We start from the raw sequence: 23,200 nt of genomic DNA on the forward strand, positions 1-23,200 counted from the left end.
ATACATTCCTGTTGACAGTGTGAATGAGTACAACTTCTGTGCAATGACATTTGGCAGTGTCTACCAAAATTAAAAATACACATCTTTTTTTGACTAAGTAATTCTCCTTTTAGGAATTTATCCTCTTGCTAGACTCACATGTGTGGAAAATAACATATGTGTAAGGATGTTTGTTGTAGCCCTTTTTATAATAACAAGAGATTAGAAGCATCCCAAATGCCCATCAACAAAGGACTAGTAAAGTAAATTAGGCTATAATTACACAGTGAAATGGACAGAAACAGCCAGAATTAGATAGCTATTTTATGTGCAGATATGGAAAAATCTCCAGGATTACAAACACACACAGTTAAACTAAGAAAGCTTTAAGGTTAATATATATAAAAAATATTATTTGTGTAAAAAAGATAATAAAACTGGCTTTTTGTTTATAAATGCATAGACTAACCCTGGAATAACACAAGAAGGTAGTAAAAGTGATTGCTTCTGGAGGAAAGAAATAGATGGCTAGACAGAGCAATTTACATGGCATAACCATGTACATCCATTGGCCTTTCAAAAACAGCAAAAATAAGTCAACATTCTTTTCTTTAAAAACTAAAAATCATAACTAAAATCAAGCTCCAGAATGCACTACCACCATTCAAAGCACTTCTTCTCCTTCTTTATTATTTAGCTTTTTTATTTAGCTTAGTTATAATCAGTAAAACAGGAGGGAGTGGTACCAAAAGAGACAGCTTATAAGCTTATAAGGAAATCATACCCTTCTACCACCATCCCTCATTGCCCACACTCACCACCCCTACAAATGGGGTAGGGGTAGGAAATGTCAACACAGAGTTCCCACTTAATTACGTATTGTCTAATCTAATAAACACCCAATGCACTGCCCTCTACTCCTCTGGTCTCCCCATCATCTCTCTTGATAACTCTACTAAAGGTGTTGACTGAAATAGATCGAGATAAAAAGTCGAGTTTTACAGTGATTCAAACATTTTACAGAACATGTTTTATTATGTAAAGAGATATAAGTGTAAATGAGTAAAAATATTTTAATGTGACCTGTTTCATTGGAACACAGTATCTGGAACCTATTTAGAATAAGGTTGTAGCATGCCATTCTAGCCTGCGTACTTCTGAAAGAGAGATTCCAGAGTAGCTTTCCAGCAAGTTCCACAAGAAAATAGCACTAATTCATCTCATTCACATCCCCTAGATTCAGAAGGTACATGGGCAACAATCAAAGATGTAGTAATATGATGCAAACCTATGGATTCCCTTTTTATTCTCATTCTCAGGCACAATTCTTAAGTACATATTTGCACATGTTTTAAGGGTGTGCCAGAAAGGTAGAGAAAAACACTGTTGTTCAGGCTCTGGTGCAATGTCTTAACTTTTATTGTAACCTTAAATTATAATAAAACTGACCTTAAAATGTAAAGCACAAATGGAATTTTGATGTGCTAGACTAAGAGGGACCTTGCTATAGGGCAGATTGATTCACTCAATAAACATTTATTGAGCCCCTGCTATGAGCAAAGCACAATGCCGGACAAATTTTCCATTCTTGTTTTTGGGAACCAGCATCCAGTGAGGGAGACTGGCATGTAAACAACCTGTTATGATTTGACGTTGAGTGAAAGCTCATAAATAGAGGCATGCGTGTCACACTAACAGGAGAAAGGAAAGAGAAACTCTGACTGGGGTCAGAGTGGGGAAGTTACAGACAAGTGGCTCTTCCCCCGTTGCCATTCTACGAATTACCAAAACTTGATGGCTTAAAACAAATTTATTTTCTTAAATTCTAGAGGCCAGAAGTCCAAAATGGATTTCACCAGGCTGGAGGTGTGGCAAGACCATAGTCCTTCAAGAAGCTCTAGAGGAGAATCCATTTCCTTGCCTTGCAGCTCCTAGTAGGCACCTGTTCTCCTTACCTTGTGACCTCTTCCTCCACCTTCAAAGCCAGTGGCATAGCATTTTCCCTCTCTGACTCAGCTTCTCTTTGCTTCTGTCACATAGCCTTCTCTTCTGTCTATTGTCAAATTTCCTTTTATAGAATGTTTATGATTACATCTAGGACCTACCTGGATAATCCAGGATAATCTCCCCATTTCAAGATCTTGATACATCTGCAAAGACCCTTTTCCATATAAAGTAGCATTCACACATTCCATGGAGTAGGACCTGGCAATCTTTGGGAGCCATTATTCAGCCTACCACAGGGGTTCAGAGGGAAGGCCCCTAATCCAGCCCCTTTATCCTGAAGCCTGTGGTGAACCAGTGAAAAGTTTCAAGCATGGGAATTGCATGGTAAGATATGTATTTTAGTAAAAATTAATTTAGGACTTCTGAGGATATAGGTGAAAGAAGAGACTGGAGTCCGTGAAAACCTTGTAATAATTCAGGACAGTTTCAATATGACTGTAGTAGTTGGGGTAGATGTACTGAAGAGGAATTAAGACAATGGCACTAACAGTTGTTTGCAGGCTATTGGATAGAGTAAATGATTTCTGGTTTTGGCAATCAGGTACCACACACCAAGATCTGTAATACAAAAGGAGAAGCAGATTTGGAAGGTAGTTGGAAGACCTTAGGCAGGGAGGGAACTTTTTACCTCAGAAGTTTGGTCTGGGAATAAAACAATTTACTTGCAAACTAAGTTTGAAATTGCAATCCATTCCTGGAGACCGCCTCGAAGAACAAAACCAGAAATCAAGTAACACAACTTTGATTACTAAATTTTATTCTCACTTCCTTAGCACAGAATCTAGAGACATTAGGAAAAGTAATTATGGAATTACATTTAGAATTTGTTTTCATCTTCATTGGAACCATAAACTATCAATGCTCTAAAGAGTCTCAGCAATCTTTCTAATTCCACGGTTCCCAGCCTTTTTTTCCTACTACCACACACCCAATTGATGGGGACTGCACACCACCTGTGGTTAAGTCCAAGCACACCCACTCTAATTTACCTTTTCTGTCCCCCATTACAAGAGTATATTCGAATAAATTAAGAGTTATTTATCACCATCAAACCAGTTTTTTAGTTCACTAATTTTATAGCCTGTAACTAGCTACTGCGAGACAACCCCCACAACTGACAGCACCACATGAGAACCAGGCTTAGGGTCCTCATTCCAGGACAGATGCTGTCAGACCAGTGACATGTCTGTCCCTGAGCTCATTAGTAGAATAGTTCTGACTGGAGCCCAGTCTCATCATGTTCAGTCCATTGTTGCCTCTAGTATCCCATCCTTCTCCATTTCCTCTCTACAGACTATCTTCCACCTCAGGGGTGCCTGGGTGGCTTTTTGGGTTAAGCGTCCAACTTCAGGCTCAGTCATGATCTCCTGGTTCATGGGTCCACATCGGCCTCTGTGCTGACAGCTCAGAGCCTGGAGCCTGCTTCAGATTCTGTGTCTCCCTCTCTCTGCACCTCCCTGGCTTGCGTGTGCTCCCTCTCTCTCAAAAATACAAACATTTAAAAAAAAATTTTTTTAAGACTATGTTCTACCTCATTTTATCACCCAGAAGGACTAAGTTTCAAAGAAGCAACAAAGCCTTTACTTTTTTGTCCTTTTTTTTTTTTTAAGTAAAATTGTATTTTTTCAAGTTCCATCCATCTTGAATCCCATTGAGTCTCTGCCATTAAGGTCTCCCCAGGGCTCCTAAGCCTCCCTGCTCTCCTTCCCCCTTTTGTGTTCCTGTGCACAGTCTGCACCACATACTTTATGATGGTATTATTTCCTACATTGTCTTGTCCTCGAATTTCCTCATAGGTGCACATCTTGTCTTGCCTCTAGATTTATGAGGTCCTTGTAGAGTTTTGCATCTTAATACTCAAAAACTAAAGAGGTGATGTATGGTATGGAAGCTAAATTGCTGAAGCGTTCAGAACAGAGATGTGTGCTGTTTTATTTGACAAGACTAGAATCTCTTCATTCTGCACTGCAGAAATCTGTTATATATTCTGCAGTTGTTCTGCATGTAAAGATGGGGAAAGAGCATTTTGTCTCAGCTTTAGAAATAACATACTGGCTCCTGCAAACTAAAGGAAAACTAATAACCTATGGACTCTCATGCTTCTAAAACCTAAAGAGGGATGAATATGATGCTTCTTGTTCCTTTACCCTAGAAATCTGTTTTATCATTGTTTCCTGGATATTAAATCATTTTGGTGGTTTTTACTTGTTTCCTTGAAATGCTGTGTCCTGGTGTTTTAGCTTTCTGCTATCTTGATCTTTTTTAGTACATCAGATATCTCTGCTCAGAATCTGTGTAATAGAGGCTAGATCTGGACAGCACCTTTCAAATTGTGTATCCAGCACAGCTACTTGAAACCCCAAAGAGACTTACTATTCAATAATATTTGTGAGCTGTTTCTTTGCATTTTAGTAAAGCCTGGATAGTGCCCCCAAAAGGCTGTAAATAAAATTAGATTGTCTTAGTGGTTTTCTTTCCACCTGAATTAATTTATTTCTATCTTAAAGGCCTTGCTATTCAGGATTCTGGTTAGATTTTTTTTTAAGTTGGTATAAGAGATGAATAAGGCAAAACTTCACACGGAAACATTGGCATAAAGAATTTTGAATGTGATATTCCATTCTGCTGCTGAATCAATACTTAATCTGTAGTAAATAACATTGGCAGAAAGCCAATCTATAAAGTAAACCATAAAATGCTATAGAATATTTCAGTGTCTAATGTGCTTCTCGGGCAAACAGCATTAAATTGAGGTGTGGCCCTTCTTAATATTATACGGCTTAGCTCATTTATAATTATTAAATAAAATAGTTTATTTTTTATGCATCCACTCTTGGTCAAACATGGTGCGAGGCTCAATTGAGTCAGAAAATGGGTAAGCATAAGTTTTAACACTGGATACTAAATTTTATGATAAATGCGGAAAAAGAAGGGTGTTAGGAGCACCTAACCCATCATCAGGGCATTGGAAAAGATGCCAAGAGGAAGTGGTAACTGAATTCTGAAACACTGAAGGACAAATAAAATCAGTCTGTGGAAAAAAAAAAAAGATGCTTCAAAAGAAAGGAACAGCATGTACAGTCTTAAAGGCAAGGGAATATGGAACCTCAGGAAAATGACCAATATTTTAGTAGGAGTGAAGGCAGAAGTTTTACTTTTTTAAATATAGTTTATTGTCACATTGGTTTCCATACAACACCCAATGCTCATCCCAACAAGTGCTCTCCTCATTGCCCATCACCCACTTTCCCTTCGCCCTAACCCCCCATCAACCCTCAGTTTGTTCTCAGTATTTAAAAGTCTCTTATGGTTTGCCTCCCTCCCTCTCTGTAACTTTTTTTCCCCCTTCACCTCCCCCATGGTCTTCTGTTAAGTTTCTCAAGATCCACATATGAGTGAAAACATATGGTATCTGTCTTTCTCTGACTGACTTATTTCACTTAGCATAATACCCTCAGTTCCACCCACGTTGCTGCAAATTGCCAGATTTAATTCTTTCTCATTGCCAAGTAGTATTCCACTGAATATATAAACCACATCTTCTTTATCCATTCGTCAGTTGATGGACATTTGGGCTCTTTCCATAATTAAGCTATTGTTCAAAGCGCTGCTATAAACATTGGGGTACATGTGCCCCTATAAGGCAGAAGTTTTAGAGCAAACTAATAGAAAGTGAAATTTTAAGCATTTTGACCAAAATCAAGTCATGAGGGAGTTTATCCCATAAGCGTTGGTCAGAGGAAAGGAGCATGACTCCCTAAATTCCAAGGAAGGAGAGAACTAGGTAACCTGCAAACTATTATAAAGCCATGAAAAGCACATGAAATTATATAATCAGTGATAAAATATCAATCACAAACTTATCCATACAGCAATAGGACAAAATCACCAATTTTTTAAGACAGGAAAAACATACAAGATAAACTATAATACCTACTACTACCAAATTCAAACATTTTGATCACACTATCTCTGCCTTTAAGTGGTAGTAAGATTTCAGAACTTTATCCAGAAGACCACCATTGAAGACTTTTAAGCAGCAAATCAGATTTATGTTTTTAGAATAAATAAGATCAGACTTATTTATATTACAATGATATTGAGAGGGCTGAATTCAAGGTAGGCCAGACTGAAGGCTAGGAACTGTTCTGATAATGTAGGGGAATAATGACAAGAGCCTGAACTTTGTTGGCAGAATTGGCCATAGAGAGATGAGCAGATAGAATCAACAGAATTTGTTCTCCAGTTGGAGGGAGGGATAAGGGAGAAGAAAACTTCTAGAATTGTTCCACCTAAGTTTTGACATAGGCCACTAGATGAATGAGGGGAAACACAGGTTAAGAAACATAGCAAAAGATCAATTTGGTGGGTAAGAACAATGATTTCATCTAGGGACATCTTGAGCTTTCAGAGCCTCTGAGACAAGTAGATAGAAATGTCCAGAAGGTTATTATATACCTGAGTTTGAAGCTTGAGATCGAGATTCAGGAGTCATGGACTTGCACTAGATCACATCCGGCGTGCCTACACAAGAATAGCGTTCCAGCTTCTGCCTAGATGGCCAGACACCAGCAGAAGCCAATTCTGACATTTTCCATCTACTTTGCTAGTACATTCACCCTGCCACAGCATTCTCCTGCAGACCTGCTTCACCCAACCCAACTGCCCCAGGAGGCATCCCTCTAAAGCAGCCTCTGCCCTGCCACACTCAACAGGCAGTCTTGGTTGGGGCCAGCATCCTCCCAAACCCACTATTGCCCACACCATACCAGGCAGACAGCCCCAGCCAGGGCCAGCACCCCTTCAAAGTGACTCCTGCCCTGTGGTGGTAGGGAGCCGGCCCTTTCCACCAGCATGCCTGCAGCAGTTATGGCCAGGTCTCTCAGCCCAATATGCAGGGAGCTAACCCCACCCACCAGCAAACCCACAGCAGCTACAGTTGGGCCTCTCAGCCAGTTACACCAGGGACAAGCCCTGCCCACCAGTACACTGGCAGAGGTTGTAGCCCAGTCACAACAGAAGAGCACATACAGCCCACACAGAAGATATCCTGGAGTGCTTTGGTTCTGGTGGGGAGACCCATGGGGCCTCATAGGATACCTTCTACATAAAGCCACTACTTTCAAAACCAGGAGACATAGCTAACATACCTAATATGTAGAAAAAACTTAGGAAGTCAGACAAAATGAAGCAGAGGAGTATGTTAAAAAAGAATGACAAAATCTCAGAAAAGAACTAATCTACCTGATAAAGAGATCAAAGTAATGGTTATAAAGGTACTCACGACATGAGGGAAGAGTGGATGAACTTCAACAAAGAAAGACAAATTATATAAAAGAACCAATCAGAGCTGAGGATTACAATAACTAAAATGAAAAGTACATAAGACGGAATCAAAGCAGATTAGATGCAAAAGAACAAATCAACCATCTGGAAGACAGGCTAGAAAAAGCACCTAAGCTGTTCAGCAAGTTTTTTTTTTTTAATTTATTTATTTATTTTGAGATAGAGTGAGCAGGGGAGGGGCAGAGAGAGGGAGGGAGAGAGAGAATCCCAAGGAGGCTCTGCTCTGTCAGCACAGAGCCTGACACAGGGGTCGATCCCACAACCCTGGGATCATTATCTGAGCTGAAACCAAGAGGTGGACACTTAACTGACTGAGCCACCAAGGCACTCTGCAAGTCTTTTTTTTTTTTTTAATAAGGAGGGAGGGGTCTCAGATGGCAGCATAGGGAGACCCTGAACTCACCTCCTCTGTTGGACACTGAATTCTTGCCTACCTATAGAGTAATTCACCTGAAGAAAAACTGAGGGGTGACTAAACAGCTTCTGCACAACAAAGGAGAGATAGAGACATAGTAATGATAGGAACCCCAGCCCCAGTGCTGGGAACTTCAGCAGAGAGGGATATCGCTGAGGGGCCCACCTGCAGATTCACTCAACTGGAGCACAGCAGAAAAACAGTCTGGAAGACAACTAGACATAAGGGAAGGAAACTCATCTCCTAACCCTAGAACATCAGCCAAACAATAGGGGAGCTACTGAAATCCTTTCTGATGTCAGAGGTGCTGCCTAACACCATTGCTGACATTTCCTTTCCACCTTGATAGTACAGATGGGAGCAGGATCGTGGTGCTCTAGGAGCCTGCCACCACAGCAAGTCCTAGTCTACACCACCTTCAACCATCCCCCCAGAGGCAGCTCCCATATTCACACCCATTCCAGCTCCAACCACCCCACCCAGAGTACTCTGGCCCGCACCCACCCCTGCTGGAGCCATCCCACTGGGACAGCCCTGTCCCAGAGCACCCAGGGCCCCACTAGCCCAATGGGGCAACCCAATGTGAAAAACCTTGGGACACCCCTGGCCCATGCCCCACCAGCTGCCGCCATCCTGCCTGGGCACCCAAGTGTGGAGCACCCAGGACATCCCAAACCAAGCCTGCTCAAGCTGTCCTGCTGTTACAGGAGGGTGGGAGAGACACTGGTCCTTGTCTCACAGAATCAAAGAATGAATCTCACAGACAACAGAGAGTAAGCAAAGTGATAGAGTTTATCAAGAGAAAGTATAAAGCTCTCAAAACTAAGAGGGGTCCCAAGTGGGTTGCCGACAAGGATTTTTGTCCCTGACTTTTTATTAGGAATTTATCAAAGTTTGTGAGACTCCACTCATGGCATCTAGCCCAGGTGGGTTTGGAATACCTTTATCCTTTTTTTTCCCCCCAAACCCTGCCCCTTCTTCAGCTTCCCACTTACAGCCGCAGCCTGCCTCCCCCAGGGTCCCTTTATCTCTCCCTGCCCAATGCTAACCCTTTCCCTAAGTGCCAGGCACACACAGGTGACACGGGAATGTTCCTACACAAAGCCACACCTTCAAGGCTGGGAGAGGTAGCTGTTTTGCCTAATTCATAGACATAAACACAAAAGTCAAAACGAGACAGAGGAACATGCTCCCATTGAAAGAACAAAAACTTCAGAGAATAAGCTAAATGAAATGGAGATAAGAAAATTACTTGATGAAGAGATCAAAGTAATGTTCATAAAGATGCTCTCCAGACTTCAGAGTCGATGAACTCAGCACTTCAGTGAAAAGATAGAAGAGAAAAAAAAAATAACCAGGGTTGAAGAATACAATAACTGAAATGAAAAATCTGCTAGAGAAAATTGACAGCAGACAAGAGGATGCAAAAGAACACATCAGCAATCTGGAAGACAGGGTCATGGAAAACACTCAAGCTGAATAGCACAAAGTAAGAATTTTAAAAGTGAGGATGGGTTAAGGGACCTTTAGGACAACATCAAGCATTGTAACATTTGCATTATAGGAATCCCAGAAGGATAAGAGAGACAGAAAGGGACAGAAAACTCATTTAAGAAATAATAGCTGAAAATTTCCTTAACCTGGGGAAGGAAACAGCCGGTTCCAGGAAACACAGAAAACCCCAAAAAAGATGAACCCAAGCAGGTTGGTCCCAAGCTCCCTAATAACTAAAATGTCAGAAATTAAAATTAGAATCTTGAGAACCTGGACCACTTTCTTACCCCATACACAAAAATAAACTCAAAGTGGATGAAAGACCTAAATGTAAGACAGGAAGCCATCAAAATCCTCGAGGAGAAAGCAGGCAAAAACCTCTTTGATCTTGGCCACAGCAACTTCTTATTCAACACGTCTCCACAGGCAAGGGAAACAAAAGCAAAAATGAACTAATGGGACCTTATCAAAATAAAAAGCTTCTGCACAGTGAAGGAAACAATCAGCAAAACTAAAAGGCAACCGACAGAATGGGAGAAGATATTTGCAAATGGCATATCAGATAAAGGGTTAGTATCCAAAATCGATAAAGAACTTCTCAAACTCAACACCCAAAAAACAAATAATCCAGTGAAGAAATGGGCAAAAGACATGAATAGACACTTCTTCAAAGAAGACATCCAGATGGCCACCCGACACATGAAAAAATGCTCAACATCACTCATCGTCAGGGAAATACAAATCAAAACCATAATGAGATACCACCTCACACCTGTCAGAGTGGCTAACATTAACAACTCAGGCAACAGCAGATGTTGGCGAGGATGTGGAGAAAGAGGATCTCTTTTGCATTGTTGGTAGGAATGCAAACTGGTGCAGCACTCTGGAAAACAATATGGAGATTTCTCAAAAAATTAAAAATAGAACTACCCTACAACCCAGCAACTGCACTACTAGGTATTTATCCATGGGATACAGGTGTGCTGTTTCGAAGGGACACATGCACCCCCATGTTTATAGCAGCACTATCAACAATAGCCAAAGGATGGAAAGAGCCCAAATGTTCATCGATGGATGAATGGATAAAGAAGATGTGGCATATATAGACAATGGAGTATTACTCAGCAGTCAAAAAGAATGAAATCTTGCCACTTGTAACTACATGAATGGAACTAGAGGGTGTTATGCTAAGTGAAATAAGAGAAAAACAAAAATCATAGGACTTCACTCATATGAGGACTTTAAGAGACAAAACAGATGAACATAAGGGAAGGGAAACAAAAATAATATAAAAGCAGGGAGGGGAACAAAACAGAAGAGACTCATAAATATGGAGAACAAACTGAGGGTTACTGGAGGGGTTGTGGGAGGGGGATAGGCTAAATGGGTAAGGGACACTAAGGAATCTACTCCTGAAATCATTGTTGCACTATATGCTAACTAATTTGGATGTAAATTTTTAAAAATAAAAAATAAAATTAAAAAAAAAATAGAATCTTGAGATGGAAATAAAAAAGCAACTACTTATATACAAGGAAAACCCTGTAAAACTATCAGCTGATTTTTCAGCAGAAACTTTGTAGGCCAGAAGGGAGTGGCAGGCTATATTCAAAGCGCTGAAAGGAAAAATACCTACAACCAAGAATACTCTATCCAACAAGGTTATCATTCAGAACTGAGGGAGAGACATTTTCCCAGACAAAAATTAAAAGAGTTCATCAATATTAAATTGACCTTCTAAGAAATGTGAAAGGACTTTAAGCAGCAAAGACCATAACTGATATAAAAAAATTGTTAAAAGAAAAAACTTTACTAGTAAAAGCAAATATATAGTAAAGTTGGTAAATCAGTCACATAAAGCTATTATGAAGGTTAAAAGACAAAAGTAGTCAAATTAATTATACCTTTAAAAAAATAAAGGATTCAAAAAATGAAAGATGTAAAATATGATGTCACATACGTAAAACATAGCGGAGGGGAGGAGTAAAAATGTAGTGCTTTGAAAATGTGTTCAAACTCAAAACCATCAACTTAATACAGACTGCTATATACTTAGGATGTTTTATATATGAACCTCATGGTGACCACAAACCAAAAACCTGCAATAGATACACAAAAAGGAGAAAAAATTCTGAGCATAAGACTAAAGAAAGTGATTAATCACAAGAGTAGAAGAGAAAAAGAGAAAGAAATAGAGAATATAAAAATAACCAGAAAGCAATTAACAAAATGATAATCATATGTCTATCAATAATTACTTTAAGTGTAAATGGTGCAAATGCTCTAAATGATCCGATCAAAGGACATAAGGTAACTGAATGGATAAAAAAACAAAAAAGACCTATCTATATGCCATCTATAAAAGATTCACTTCAGACCTCAAGATACATGTAAACTGGAAGTTAAGGGATGGAAAAAGACCATGCAAATGGAAGCAAAAAAAAAATCTCCGTAGCAATACTTAAATCAGGCAAAACAGACCTTGATACAAAGACTGTAACAAGAGACAAAGAAGGGCGTTACATAATGATAATCCAATAAGATAATATGACACTTGTAATATAAATATCTATGCAGCCAACATAGAAGCAAGCTGATTTTATGTAAAGTAACAGACATAAAGGGAAAATTTGACAGTAATAGCATAATAATAGGAGAGTTTAACACCCCAGAAAATAAGGAAATAATTACTTTGAATGACACGTTAAACCAGGTGGACTTAACAGATACATGCAGAACATTCCATCCAAAAAGAGCAGAATGCACATTCTTTTCAAATGCACCTAGAACATTATTCAAGACAATAACCACCATGGAAAAAGAGTATGGAGATTCCCCCCAAAATTAAAAGTAGAAATACCATATGATCCAGCAATTCCACTTCTGGATATTTATCCAAAGAAAATGGAAATGCTAATTCAAAAAGATATATGCACCCCTATGTTTATTGCAGCATTATTTACAATAGCCAAGATATGGAAAAGACCCAAGTGTTCATCCATACATGAATGGATAAAGAAGATGTGGTATATATACACATTGAACCAGCACTCATCCAGTGAAAGAATGAAATCTTGCCATTTGCAATAACATGGATGAACCTAGATGGTATTAGCTAAATGAAATAATTCAGACAAGGAAAGACAAATAACATGATTTCACTTACATGGGGAATCTAAAAAGCAAAACAAACAGAAGAGACTCATAAATACAGAGAACTGGCCCTTGCTAGAAAGGAGTGGGTGGAGGATGGGCAAACTAGGTGAAGGGGATTAAGAGATACAAACTTCCAGTTATGAAACAAATAAGTTTCATAGGATGGAACATACAGTATAGGGAATAGAGTCAGTAATATTGTAATAACACTGTATGGTGACCATGGTAACTACACTTATTGTGGCGAGCTTTTCATAATGTATATAATTGTCCATTCGCTATGTTGTATACCTGAAACTAATATAATAGTGTATGTATAACTATACTTCAATTTAAACATTTAATTAATTTTAAATATCTAAATAAAAATAAGAACAATAAGTATATATGTGTTTATAAATATACTTTGGAAATATTACTCTAGTGTTGCTATTAAAAAGTCAAATGTGAATCTAATCCCTTTTTCTTATAGATGACTTGTTTCTTTCTCTCTGGAATTGTTTTCTTTTCTTAAATTTCAACCTAGTGTGTCAAAGTGTTGACACATTTCCTCTTTATCTCTCTTGTTTTGTATACAATAATTCCATTCAACCTTTCCTCGATTGTGGGAAATTTTCAATTAGCAGTTCTTCAAATATCTAGCTTTTATTTCTTTCTCTATTTGGGCCTCTATTAATCAGATGTTGACAGTTATTCTATTTTTCATACTCCTTTAATTTTTCTTTCATTTGTTTGATGCCTTCTGGGAATGTTTCAAAACATATTCCATCTCATTAATTCACTCATCAACTGTATTCTTTCAACCCATGAATTAAGTTCTCTATTTCTATTCTATCTGATTGGTACTTTTAACTTCTTGTCCCTGATTAATGTATCCAATGCCCTTCTATATGCCCTTGAGAATATTTATTAGGATTACTGTAAATCCTTTTTCTCTGGATCATTAGTTTTGCTCCCTCTGGAATTAGTTGTTCAGTTTGTGATCTCTCCTTTCCAGTGCTTTACATCAGTGTTCTTCAAATGTCCCTTTATTTGTCCTGTACCTTTCAGAGTATCAGCTATAGTGTTCATATTATATTCTGAGTTCCATCCATATCCCACTTGCTTCTAAGGCATGTCCAGAATTAGACTCAAAGGAGGAAAACCACAATTGCTATAAATTCCCCATCTTAACTCACCTGTAACACAAACTAGACTTAATCATCTCAAGATTTATCCTGATTTGGCTTGGTTACCTTTTCCTATTGAGTAGAATTAGACTATCTCACAGAATCACCAGACATTTCCCATTTGTTTATGGAAAAATAACAGTTTTCTAGGGTGTTTGAGGGGCTAATCATGGCCAGTGGCAAATAACTGTAGAAAAGGTAATTCTTTCTAAATGTAAAAATGTCTTGGGACTTTACTACTTTGTGATTGTTACAGTGAATGTTATTTTCCTTCCTCTCCATCATAGACCTATGGGATATATATTTGTTAATTCAAAAATTATTAAATTTAAGTTTTGAGGATTTTTTTAAATTTTTTTCGGGTTTTTTACATTTATTTTTGAGAGAGAGGCAGAGCGTGAGTGGGGGAGAGGCAGAGATAGGGAAACACAGAATCTGAAGCAGTCTCCAGGCTCTGAGCTGTCAGCACAGAGCCTGATGCAGAGCCCAAACCCACAAACGAGATCATGGCTTGAGCCAAAGTCAGGTGCTTAACCGACTGAGCCACCCAGGCGCCCCTGTTGAGGATTTCTTAACTAAATTCTTACCCCCAAGATAGCTGGAGAAGCCCCTTGCATTTTACAAAACCAGTTTGGATATTGCTTACCTAAAAATATAATAGAAATTGTTTTGGCATATTTTGTGGAATTATTTCTGTCTTGCCTTCATGTTCTTGATTAATCAATGCGTGTATCTTACCAGACACCTGTGCAGATGTCCAGCCTTTTCTTTTGATCTGACATTCACTTATCAACAAATATTTGTTGAACATTTGCCATACTACTGTTCTAGTTGCAGGTGCCCAGCAAGCTGAAGACACACAGTTCCTGCTTTCACAGAGCCCTAGAGTTTAATAAAGAATTCAGACTGGACGTAGTTTCTATTAGAGCAGGGTTTTTTTTTTCTGTGCTGTTTTTTATTGAATACGACGCACCTAGAACAGTATAAATATTGGTTGAATGCTAAACAGGTAAATACTGCAGACTAATTACAAGTATGTCGAGTGTTACAGAGGGAAAGTGCAGGGTGTCGTGGGGTATAACAACAGGAGCCTTACCTGTTCTGGAGGATCATAAAGAATTAGGTCTCTCACTGACAAAGTCATCCCTTCAGAGTAGTTTATGCAGGCTCAGTTAAAAAATCAGTACTTATTTCCTATTCAGGCCATTGAAGCTTGAACCACCCTGGATTTTTCAAAACTGATTCCTATAAATGAGAAATTAGATGAATTGCTTAATAGTACCATATGTTGATAGAAATGAAAGAAAAAAAATCAGTTTAACGATGCTCATTTGTGTCTCTTGCTTCTTGTCTCTCCACTCCCTCACCCCATTTTCTTTTCTGTCTTACAGATGAAGGAGCTTCTATACACCCTTGCGATGATACCTACTGTGGACCTTTCCCAGAATCTGAGCCGGAAGTGAAAGCTGTAGCCACCTTCCTCCGAAAACACAGGAAGCACATTAGGGCTTACCTCTCCTTTCATGCATATGCTCAGATGTTGCTATATCCCTATTCTTACAAATATGCAACAATCCCCAATTTCAGCTGTGTGGTAAGTATTTGACCATGTATATGTGTGTGTCAGGCTTTCTTCTTTTCTAACACTAACATGGTTCTAAGCAGTAATGACATATAGCAAACACATATTGTGTTTATGCTAATAAGCATTCTTTACATATTGACTCATTTTTCATAATTATATGAGGTAGGTAACTATTATTATCCCCATTTTACAGATGAGGAAACTGAAACCTAGGGAAATTAAGCAATTAGACTAACAACATACAGCTACTAAGAGCCATAGCCAGGATTCAGCCCCAAATGTAGCTCCAACATTGTCGCTTTTGACTTCCATGCTGTACTGCTTCTCAAATGCAATCATTTCAAACCGATTTACATTCTTACCACAGGTTATACGGAAAGTGTCAGGATGGATTTGATTAGTATTACAGCTTCAGTCACATGTTCAGGGCTATAATTAATTTTATTGAGTAAATAATTGTTCATAAATTATGGTCTGACTCTCATTAATTAAAAGCAAGTTTTAATTTATAAGCGCTCTTTGCTTAATGGTACTAAGTCTCTGGGCATCTATTTGACAAGTTAGCACTCAGAATGAACAGCCCTTCAGGCATTAGATTACTTGTCAGTGATTAAGCAGAGTTCCTTTCTCTCCTCATCTCAGAAACCCAACAAGCTATCCACTGTAGGGCAAAATTCTTTGTAAAGTGAGTCTTGTTCAGAGCCAATAGCATCTAAAGGTCTATAAAATTCAAAACTAGGTCAAACTAATATATAGTGCGAGGAGTGAGGGAGAAGGAAGAGGTAAAGGGGAGAGGGCCTTGGGGTTGCTGTTGATGTTCTATTCTTTGACCTGGATACTGGCTATATGAGTGTGTGCAATTTGTGATCATTCATTGAGCTATAAACTTAAAATTGTTATATTATTCTGTGTGGATGTTAAACTTGAATTAAAAGCTTTGATAAAAGAGAAGCACCCCCTTTCTTCCTATACCTTGAACTCTAAATCCTTCACCAGTTGGTTGGAGTTGCAGGAATCCCAGATCTAGATGTCCAGGACCTGGAAGGAATGGGGAACATGAGGAAGAAGGCCTGAGGGAAGGCTTGTATTCTGTCCAAAAGAGGAATTTTGTTCTTGGCATTCCAAGCAAGAATTCTGAGCAAATTCTCTTTCTTGAGAAATTTTGTAAAGGTGGTAGTTCTATTCTTCAGCCATTCTTCAGCTACTCTGTGTCAACAGACTTGTTGTTGTTGTCGTCGTCGTCGTCGTCGTTAACTTGACAGCTTAACCACCCTGTATCACACAAAGCTTCTCTAGGCAAATATTCACCCCTTTCTGAATTGGGCACAATGTCTATTTATGTTCTCACGACAGATAATATGGAGTATGCAATATATTAAATCTATTACATGAGAATGTTCTCCATATTTTGAATTTAGCTTGCTATCAGAAGTTAAGCCTATTTTAATTTTCTCTTAGGTTGGAGGTTGTGGTATAAAGAGTAGATCAGTGATTCACAACCAAGAATGAATTTGCCTCCCACGGGACATTGAACAAGGTTGAAGACATTTTGATTGTCACAACAAGGCTGGAGGATGCTACTGGCATCTAGAGGATAGAAGCCAAGGATACTGCTAAATGTATAGGACAGCCTCCACACAACAGAGTTATTTGGTCCAGACTGTCAATAGTGCCACTGTTGAGAAATTCTGTTACCAGGTTACATATAAGCTAAGTCATTACAGCCAAGATTAAAATTCTCAGAAACTAGGTAGTCTCTGAATGTTAACCAGAAACCATTAAATTCTAATAAATTGTTCAAAAACATTTCCATCAATATGGTAGAGTCTGTGTTTCTGCTAGCATTTTTAGGTCATTCATTAAGCTGCTTTAAATATGGAAATAATTGGGGACACCTGAGTGGCTCAGTTGGTTAAGCATCTGACTTTTGATTTCAGCTCAGGTCATAATCTCAGAGTCATAAATTCAAGCCCCGCTGAGCATGGAGCTTGCTCGAGATTCTCTCTCTCCCCCTCTCTCTGCCCTTCCCCCACTCACACACACATTCTCTCTCAGAAAGAAAAGAAGAGGGAAAAAAGGAATAAAAAATAATCCTTATTTAGCTGAGGTTCAATTAAGTGAGACCTGGAGGCGCCTGGGTGACTCCGTCAGTTAAGCCTCCAACTTCGGCTCAGGTCATGATCTCGCGGTTCATGAGCTCGAGCCCCATGTTGGGCTCTGTGCTAACAGCTCAGAGCCTGGAGCCTGCTTCAGATTCATGTGTGTGTCTCTCTCTCTGCCCCTCCCCTGCTCACATTCTGTCTCTCTCTTTCTCTCAAAAATAAGTGAAAACATTAAAAAAAATTTTTTTAATAAGTGAGGCCTGGGACAAGTGGAAAGAGGAAACAATAAAGAAAGGAGGAATTGCTTTAACTCTTTCAAATAGGTGTCTAGCTACACAACCCTGGAAAATAATTCTTGGAAAATGTTATGAAGTTTTCATTTTTTGTGGAATGATCCTATCTAAACCTCTCACCAACATGCACCTGCACCTGAGTGGCAGAAGTGCAGGGAGCTCAAAAGGCTAAAGCTATGCCTATGGGTTTTTTTGCAAAGAGGCCAAGAGGTTGTGTTTTTTTTTTCTTAGTAGATTTCGGGGTGGGAATTTAGTCCTCCGGAATAATGAGGAACAAAACTCTCCCCACCAGCAGAATGCAATAATCTTCTAAATGTAGAAATATCTGCCCTTGCCATGGAATATTGCTAAAACCATTGGAGAAGATGTTAAAATCTTAGAACATTCTCCATAAAGGTTTTTGGTATTAGGGTGTTTACATTCCTTCTCTGTTGGCTCCTGAGAGGAGAAATTCATCATCAGTGAGATCAATAATAAATTGTCTGCCAGGTTCTGGAGCCTGGCCCCTTAATATCCACAGCAAGTGGCATTTGCTGCAGAGGCTGCTTTATTCATCCCTGAGGTGAATGAGGACAGCAAGCTGCAGCCAAGGCCAACACACGGCACCATGTTGCCCAGAGTACTTCAACTGATGTATTAAATTATTCATAGGCAAATTGAAACGGGAGAGTTGTATACTGGTTTCAACATACTTCTTTTCCTCTTGCTGGTCATACAATACTTCTCTGACTCCTTATTGAAACTAATGCTGCTATACCATTTGAAAATGTTTTGAAGTGTAGTCCGTATCCTTTCAGTTCATGTTAGAATATTCACCTTTTAGTAGTTTTGTTGTGTTGATTATTCTTCCGATTTTTGGCATTGATTGGAAGAGTTCCACCTCAGAATTTCTACATCTTAGCAGTACCTGAGCTCCGTCAGAGGCGTATGTAACCTTAGAAGTCATGGAGCATTCTGAAATTGTATTCCCATTCCCCTGGAGATAAATGAATAGCATAAAAGAAGTCACTCTTCCTGAACTAAAGGGTTTCTTAATTGATGCAAATGTGCTTTAAATACCTTGTACATAGCCACTGAAGTATGTACTTAAGGATCAATAAGATTATCTTGATACTCTTGCAGAGCTATGCTTATTCAACATTCACGCAAGAAATATTGATTAAGCATCTGTTATACACAGGCACATTGCTAAACACTGCATATGTAGCCTTGAGGAAGACTGACGTTCTTCCCTATCAAGTATTTTGTAATTTATAAAAACAAGTGCCTCTGAATAAAAGTGAAGAGGACAGAACACTAAATCAGCATCAGAAGATATGGGTACTTAACCGCTGCTTGCCATGTAATCCCAGCCTTGCTGAGCCTTTCTTTTCTTGTCAAGTGGAAATATTATTGATCACTGGTCTGGTGTGAGCATCAGTCAAAGCAAATAATGTGTTCCAAAACACATTGTAAACTGCAGCACGTGTCAAAGAATAATATTATTATTAAACATAGCTACTACCTAATGTGCCCAACCTTGCTCTCCAAATTGATGACTGATAATGCTCAGACAACATGCCAGTGTTTCCAAAGGTTTCAATGCAGTGATGGAAAGTGATAGAAGTTTTCCATTTTCCCTCACAGGAATCTGCAGCTTATAAAGCTGTGAATGCACTTCGGTCGGTATATGGGGTACAATATAGATATGGACCTGCCTCCAGCACATTGTGTAAGTTTCCTGTGTATTTTGTTTTAGAATCATCTCTTGAACCAAGATCCTGTATAATGACTTCCCTTTAAAAAAACAGAAAGTGTGTTCCCCTTTAAAGAGAAATTTTTGACAACCAAATTAGCCAAGGAAGATGGAGGGAGTTTATATCTGATTAGTTTTACACTGCATGACAGAAATCATTGTACCAATTTAAATAAATTCTAAGCGGAGAATATTCTAAGCATGTAGTAATGACTACAAAGCTGAATTGAGATCTTATGACAGTAGAAAGTGCCCAAGTGGGCTCCTTAAGCAATTGTAACTACTATAAGGGTGGAAATGGGCCTTGAGAAGGTAATGAAGTAATATCTCAGCCCTAAAAGAGCTTCCCTTTTATTCCTTTCCTCCACCATTCTTGTTAGGAAATTCTGTTTTTTACATAACACCTAAAGCTGAATTTCCCCTTAAAAGGTAATTAAAATATTTCTTACTTTATATGAAATAAAGAACAACTGGGTATATGGAAAGAACTTGAAGAATCAGAAGACATGGATTCTAGTCCTAATTCTCCAGCTAACTGTGATACATTCTTGGCCAAGATACTAATCCTGGGCCTCAGTTTCCACCACTTTTAAGTGAGGAATTGGACAAGGTCATTTCTCATGGTCTTTTAAACTCTAAAATTCATTAATTATATGACTTGGAAAATTTAGCATGAAGTCATATACATCTTAATGTCTACATATGCGCGCACACACACACACACACATATACACACACAGGTTGTATGTGTATGTATAGAGAGTGGCACCCAATCTCGCTTTCAGTGAAGTACGAAATTTCTCCTTGATTTCTTTAACCTACCCATTATTATATTCCTAACCACTCACTTTCTTGAGCCTTCAGAAGAAAAGCTTGGTTTGTCAATTAACATTGCTTCTCATGTAAGTTTATCCTAATAATGAGAATGTCTTAAGTATTAGAATTTTTTGCAAAGTCTGTGATCATTGGTCTCATGCTGACCTCTTTAGAACTGTTTTTCAGTACGGCCATGCTGAAGGAGGAAAGATAGCATTTTTTTAAAATCATATTCCTAATTATCACCCACATAGTATACATTAGTTTTTAATATTAATTTTTAAAAATCTTACACTTCACCTTTTAAGCTTGGTATGAAGTTACAGTCATGGTATTATATTTACCAAGAACAATCTGTTACCATAGAAATGAGGCTGTCACATCACCATGACGTAACTCTTGGCACATATTGACTCTGACTTTGGCTTCTATGACCACTATTTGCAGTTCCAGTGTACTCTAATCCAGAGGGACAATGAAGCCACCACCTACCTTTTGTCCTTAACCAAAGCAAGAGGAGCCTGAGAAACAGCAAAGTCATTTAATTGTCTTAACTTAATAATCTATCTCCAACTTGTCCTGACAGAAGCTGCATAAAAAGTGGTATTATTTGAGCAGATGAACATGCTCTGAAAAATTTTTTAATAGTAATAGTGTTAGGTCAGTCTGGATCATATTGATTTCAAGAAAAAAGTATATAAAGATTCTTCTCTTAAAAATTTATTAAACAATTATTAAGAGCCTGTTATGCTAAAAAACGACATACTAGGCACTTTGGGGTGTCAAGATGCAAAATAATAGGGGCTTATGTCCCTTAGCACATTATTTCATTTAATTTCCACAACACCACCACGCAGCAGGTATTATAATCTCTTTTTCTAAAGGGGAAATTATGGTTCAGACAAGTCACAGTAGGTGGTGGGATACATACAGGCTGAGCCCTTAGTCTGCCTCTAATGCCTGCACTTTCACCTCTGTGCTGACAAGCTCACAAGCATGTGAGGTCACAGGAGCCAGAGAGAGGAGAGAGTTGCCAGTGGATTATCAGCTATGCTAAATGTTGTTGAGAGGTTGAAAGTGGCATCTGAGAGGGGGGGAAAAAAACCACCACCACCACCAACAGCAACAACAACAAAAACAAGAAAGGAGATTAGGCCTGCGGTCATCGGTGACCTTCAAGAACTAAGGTTTCATAGACAAGTAGAGGCAAGAACCAGATTGAAAGTGGCTGAGGATACAGAGGCAACATATATAGAGTCTCTTTGCATTCTAAAGCAAAAGGACCAAAGCAAGGAGGATGGTATATAGCATAAGAAGGAAGTGCTATAGGAAATCAGTGCTTGAATATTGTGGTCAATGCAGATGCAAGAGAGTGTGGTTTAATTATTGAAACGAGGTCCCAGAGAAGACCAGAGACCAGAGAAGACCATGATGAATAGAATCAAAAGATGACACCTGTAAAATACAAGCATCCTCTCCTCCTCTGAGCTGGAAGGAAGAAAGCCAGAGGGCTGTGGTGTCAGTAGAGGAGGTGGTGGGCTGATTACCTTGTGTGGACCTGGGGACAATGGTAAAGTGAAGGACAGGACCATAAGAGCGTGAGAAAGTTCATTAAGTGAAGGTCTAGAAAAAGGAGCCTGGAGCAGCTGGCTCCAGGGAGCCAGGAACAGGCTGTCAGTGACTAGAGTGATTTTACAGCAAAGACTTTCTCCAGCTTCCTCTCAAGGAGTGAAAGCAAAGAAACTGAGCCAGGGATTAGTTTGTAGAGGGGGAGAGGTGGGGGCTGAAGTGTGGGTGGAGATAAATGTTATTGGAATTGAGGCTGAGAAATCTTGAGATCATCACACTAGAAAAGCATTACTACTTACACTAGATCCTCAAAGATGATGGCAGGTAGGATTTTTAGTTCCATGAGCCAACTGCCAAGGAACCACTGTTAAATCATTCTTGTTGAAACAGTATTTAATTGTGAGGATTTAGGATAGCTTAGTAAGCAAGTACTATATATAAACTTTGAAAGTTATGCAGACTCTTTAGTGAGGCTCTTTTTTTTTTTTTTTTATTTTTAGATGTGAGCTCTGGTAGCTCAATGGATTGGGCCTACAAAAATGGAATACCCTACACATTTGCTTTTGAACTTCGTGACACTGGACATTTTGGATTTTTACTCCCAGAGATGCTCATCAAACCGACCTGTACAGAGACCATGCTGGCTGTGAAGAACATCACAATACACCTACTAAAGGAATGTCCCTGAGACAGCCCAAGGGTCAGGGCAACCACCAGAGAGAGAGCTAATTCTGTGCAAGAGCCACCCGGCAGTGGGGGAAATTTTTTTTTAAAGAGAAGAGCAATTTCTTAGAATGAACATATCTGTGCACTTTAAAAGGACCTACTCATGCAATTCACATTTCTGTGGCAATAAAAAATTGGTAAAAAAAAAAAATTGAACATACCCTAGTTTGCTCTAAGAGAAGCATTCATGTTATATACGTTTAGAGTTCTATTTGATTAAGGGGGAGAGGGGATATTTTCAAACTCTATTGTCTCAAGAAATGTACACATTAAGAATTTCACTGCAATAAATCTCCTTTTCTCAGTTAAGATCTAGGCTACTAATGTGTAATCTCTTGGTTTTCATTTGAAACGGAAACTTTTCAAATGAACTATATTTCTTAATAAATATAAACTTAACGAGACCTCAGGTGCTTCACATCTTCATCACTGGCATTAGTGCCTCATATACCTATAAAAATACAGCAAGATAAAGCATTCATGTTCAGACTCTGAGAATACCATTTACAAAAAAAAAAAAAAAAGTAAACATTAATTGAGGTGCCAGACACAGTGTCAAGAACTTTATACTGATAATCTCATTTATTACTCAAAATATATGAGGTAGATACTACTATCATCCTCATTTTTCATATGAGTAAATTGAGACTTAGAAAAGTGATATATGGGGCACCTGGATGGCTCAGTCAGTTTAGGATCTGACTTTGGCTCAGGTCATGATCTCAAGGTTTGTGGGTTTGAGCTCCAGGTCGGGCTCTGTACTGACAGCTCATATCCTGGGAGCCTTCTTCAGATTCTGTGACTCTCT

The 23,200-nt window shown here is 38.8% G+C and overlaps 1 protein-coding gene across 3 annotated transcripts in view; it reads left to right on the forward strand.

Annotated features, from left to right (window-relative positions):
- Positions 1 to 22,796, forward strand: part of CPA6 (carboxypeptidase A6) — a 522,469-nt gene extending 499,673 nt beyond the window's left edge. For all 3 annotated transcript variants that reach the window (XM_045455003.1, XM_045455001.1, XM_045455002.1), the window contains 3 exons: positions 14,958 to 15,160; positions 19,173 to 19,257; positions 22,167 to 22,796. In XM_045455003.1, the coding sequence (XP_045310959.1) occupies positions 14,958 to 15,160; positions 19,173 to 19,257; positions 22,167 to 22,354 (476 nt within the window). In that variant the 3' untranslated portion in view covers positions 22,355 to 22,796. The remainder of the gene's footprint in view (positions 1 to 14,957; positions 15,161 to 19,172; positions 19,258 to 22,166) is intronic.
- The last annotated feature ends 404 nt before the right edge of the window (positions 22,797 to 23,200 follow it).

The sequence above is a fragment of the Leopardus geoffroyi genome, chromosome C3, assembly GCF_018350155.1.
Source record: "Leopardus geoffroyi isolate Oge1 chromosome C3, O.geoffroyi_Oge1_pat1.0, whole genome shotgun sequence".
NCBI lineage: Eukaryota > Metazoa > Chordata > Mammalia > Carnivora > Felidae > Leopardus > Leopardus geoffroyi.